This window comes from Astyanax mexicanus, chromosome 15 (genome assembly GCF_023375975.1).
Source record: "Astyanax mexicanus isolate ESR-SI-001 chromosome 15, AstMex3_surface, whole genome shotgun sequence".
Classification (NCBI taxonomy): Eukaryota; Metazoa; Chordata; class Actinopteri; order Characiformes; family Acestrorhamphidae; genus Astyanax; species Astyanax mexicanus.
Window position 1 is genome coordinate 1,890,001 of NC_064422.1, and position 3,511 is coordinate 1,893,511.

Sequence of the window (3,511 nt, forward strand, 5' to 3'; positions counted from 1 at the left end):
TGGCCCTGCAGAAGAAGAATTCTTCATCTCTCTTCAGGGTAACAAGTTCAAAGGAGACAAGCTTTTTGAGTCCAACACTCTAAAAACAGCCTTTGGTGACATGAAGAGCAGGTATGTAGGATCCTTAACAGATGAAATTGACAGAAAATTCCCTGGTGACTTGTTCACTATTTTTTAACCAAAAAAAGCTATTGTAGCAAAACAGGCATCTGAGAATTTCTCTCTCTATGGTGCAGAGAAGCTTGAAATCCTGTTGACACACTTCTCAGGTAGTGTAAATGCAGATAAAGCTCGGTCAGAGTTTGCAATGCTGAAGCAAAACATGGTTTCCAGTGAGTCACATGCTTCATTGTCATTTCAACAGTTTGCAGAGACTGTGTTGCATGAACATAGCGGTGTGTTCCCTAAAATGGAGAAACTCATTAAGATAGCTCCTGTCATTCCAGTTGCAAGTGTGTCGTGTGAACGTGGATTCAGCATACAAAACAGGATTAAAACTAAATTCAGAAATTCACTGAGTAATACAATTCTCACTAATCTGATGGTCATTTCTGAGCTTGGCCCTCACCAAGACCAGTTTGATTTCAAGAGATCTGTTATCAAGTGGAAAGAGATGAAGCAGAGGAGACAGAGGACAGGGAAAGAATAGCACACAGATGCAGCCACTGAGGACATGATGAGCTAAAAGAGGTGGCCAATAACAGGAGGACAAAAGCAATGTATTTAGTTCTGCATGATGCCAAGTTAGCAAATTGTGATGTCACACAGTTTAAGCATACAAAACAGACTTAAATTTACTGAGTTATAACAAGCCTAATCAATCTGATGCTCATTTCAGTAAGCATATTCACGTCCTCAACACCAAGCATATGCGTTGCTGTAAGAGTTTTGTAAAAGAAAATAGGCTTCTTCCATGTTGTACTGTTTATTAACATCATTCTGAACAGATTTCGGTCATTCCAACTATTTCGAAATGTAGTTTTAACAGCCAATTAAAATGAAAGACGATCGGCAACCGAATTACCCCAAAAACATTAATCGTTCAAAACCGAATGACTCAGCAAAAAAATGTGATCGGGACACCTCTAACTGAGGCAGTGGAAGCAGGGTCCGTAACACTAATAATTAGCTCTTTTACACTCTCTGGGTCAACTGGACACTGGCGACTGGCACCATCAAGGATCAAACTGTAAATATTCTGATAACAAGACAAAGGCTTAGACTAATGAGCCTCTCAGGATCGTGGCACTGATTTTTTGCAAGTAAAACACTATGTAAAGAAGCAGCTTTTTATACAATTACACACAGACTGCAAACACTTGGGGAACCTGTTACGAATCATGATACAGCAATTACAATACAATATAATATAATGTATTACGATTCTGTCATTAAAACAGCAATATATTGAGCGCTATTTTATACTGTCATAGTAGAGCTGAAAAAAATTATTCTTTTTTACAAATTTTCCAGCTCTAAATACTGAAAAGATTATTTCCAGATTAGTGCCAAAATAGTAACAATACTATTAGCCATCAAGTGTATAAAGTATTGCTTTTTAATATTTTCAAAAGTCAAAACCCTGCAGCAAAACAAAAGATTGATTTATATGTAAACACACACAAACACATTTTGTGGATGTTTCTCAATTATTAAACTTAAAATATTAATTTCCATAAAACACAAAATAAAGAGTTGTACTTTCACAATATATTGAATTGTGCTGGAATTAATCTGTCTCGGGCTGATAATAGACGTCATATTAAGGAAAGGTAAACCTGTACCCCTAAAAGATTCTGAACATCACATATCACAGTTTGGTTAAACCCATGGTATTCTGTTACAGTTTTTGCGCTCAAGTTAATTTAGTGTTTAAAATAAATAGCAATTGTTGTGTAATGTGTATTAAAAATAATAATTTGGTGTAAGGTTAATGTGCAGCGCTTTTGAAGTGTATATAACTGACTTAGCCCGTGTTTAATATCAGAATTATTGATAATAAATAAAAATTAGGAGGAAGATACTAATCTGTTGCAGCGAATTTTTCTGCACTAAAGTACCGAATCGAGTCAGTTCGACTGAACTACGGAATCTTCACTGACTGAAGCTTTACTACACAACCCCCCTAACAGCAGCGGCACTACAGTCCGAATCCAGATTACTAAGGGTTTAAGGGGAGGATTGGGAATAAAAGCGCGAGAGGAACCAACTTACCTCTCTCTGTGGTCATTCCAGCAGCGGAAGTATAAGGGCAACGGGGTTTATACCGGTTTAATTCGGACTTTAAATCGGACTAAAATCCCCCCGCGGGGTCCCACAACACTCGCAGCCCGCGCGCCACTCAGACTCTTCCTCTCCAGTGGTAACAGCGGCGAGCGGACTGAATACAGGCGCAGCAGCGCCCCCTTCTTCTTCTTCTTCTTCTTGTTCTTTGAGGTTTTATGGCGGTTGGCTAACCAAATACAAGTGCATTACCGCCACCCATTGAACTGGAGTAAGGAGCGAGACTTCAGGATAGTGTACAGCAGGAGTTTAAATTAAAATAATAATAATAATAATAATAATAATAATAATAATAATAATAATAATAATAATAATAATAATAATAAATAAATAAATAAAAAATAAAAAAAGAACAGATTATTCAGATCAAATGAAACAACTTAACATTACGCAAAAATAAAAGAACTTGTTTTTGAACCCAGCCCACACCCAAGTCACTTGACAGTAAGCCTTTCATAGATATATCTGTGTGCCCCTTAATCATGAGTGAATCAACTAAATTCTGTCTCTGCTCTGAGTATTGTTCACAATACAAAAGAACATGCTCAGGTGTCTCTTTTTGCGAGCAATGCCGACAAAGCCCAGTGTCATGTTTTTGAATAATGTGTAGTGATGTTTAGAGGGTTAGAAAATTGCCTCCATCTACAGTTGTAGTAACACAGACACCCCCCACTTATTTTTTCTATTTTATTATTTTATTGTTATTTTATTATTTTTGTATTTTATTGGAATTATCAGAACCATTCTAAAAGCTATTCAAGCCAGTCTTACACTTTTACATGGTGTTACACCACCCAACCGCTAGATAGTGCTTCATCCCAGTGAGCTGCATGGAGAACACACTAAAATTCGAGGACTGAGCATGCTCAGTTTAGAAATAAACTCGTGCTGCCTTCGAACAAGCTGCTTAATTGCTTTGTGTCCTCCACTGACTTGCAGGTAACTAAAACACTACTTAAAACACTCTAATTTACAGAAATAGTAATACAAATGGCTAGGAGAGCGTTTTGTTAAGTGTTTTGAGGTGTTTTGTTGTTTAAAAAACGTTTAGTTTTGCCTGTAATCTAATCTTTGGTTCTGGGGTGACTAATCACTAAGCTGAGGGTGCCATCTTACCTAACAATGAGAGAGTCCATACACATGCTTTTCATGAGTATTTCTGAATGTTTTGTTCATGTAAAATAGCCAACTTTGTACATATTACAGAGTCATGCTTTGTTAAACTGCA

General features: G+C 37.0%; 1 protein-coding gene across 2 annotated transcripts in view; it reads right to left on the bottom strand.

Moving 5' to 3' along the window:
* Positions 1-2,367, bottom strand: part of dbf4b (DBF4 zinc finger B) — a 53,185-nt gene extending 50,818 nt beyond the window's left edge. For both annotated transcript variants that reach the window (XM_049464710.1, XM_022686719.2), the window contains exon 1: positions 2,215-2,367. In XM_049464710.1, coding sequence (XP_049320667.1) covers positions 2,215-2,230 — 16 coding nt within the window. In that variant the 5' untranslated portion in view covers positions 2,231-2,367. The remainder of the gene's footprint in view (positions 1-2,214) is intronic.
* Positions 2,368-3,511: the final 1,144 nt, after the last annotated feature.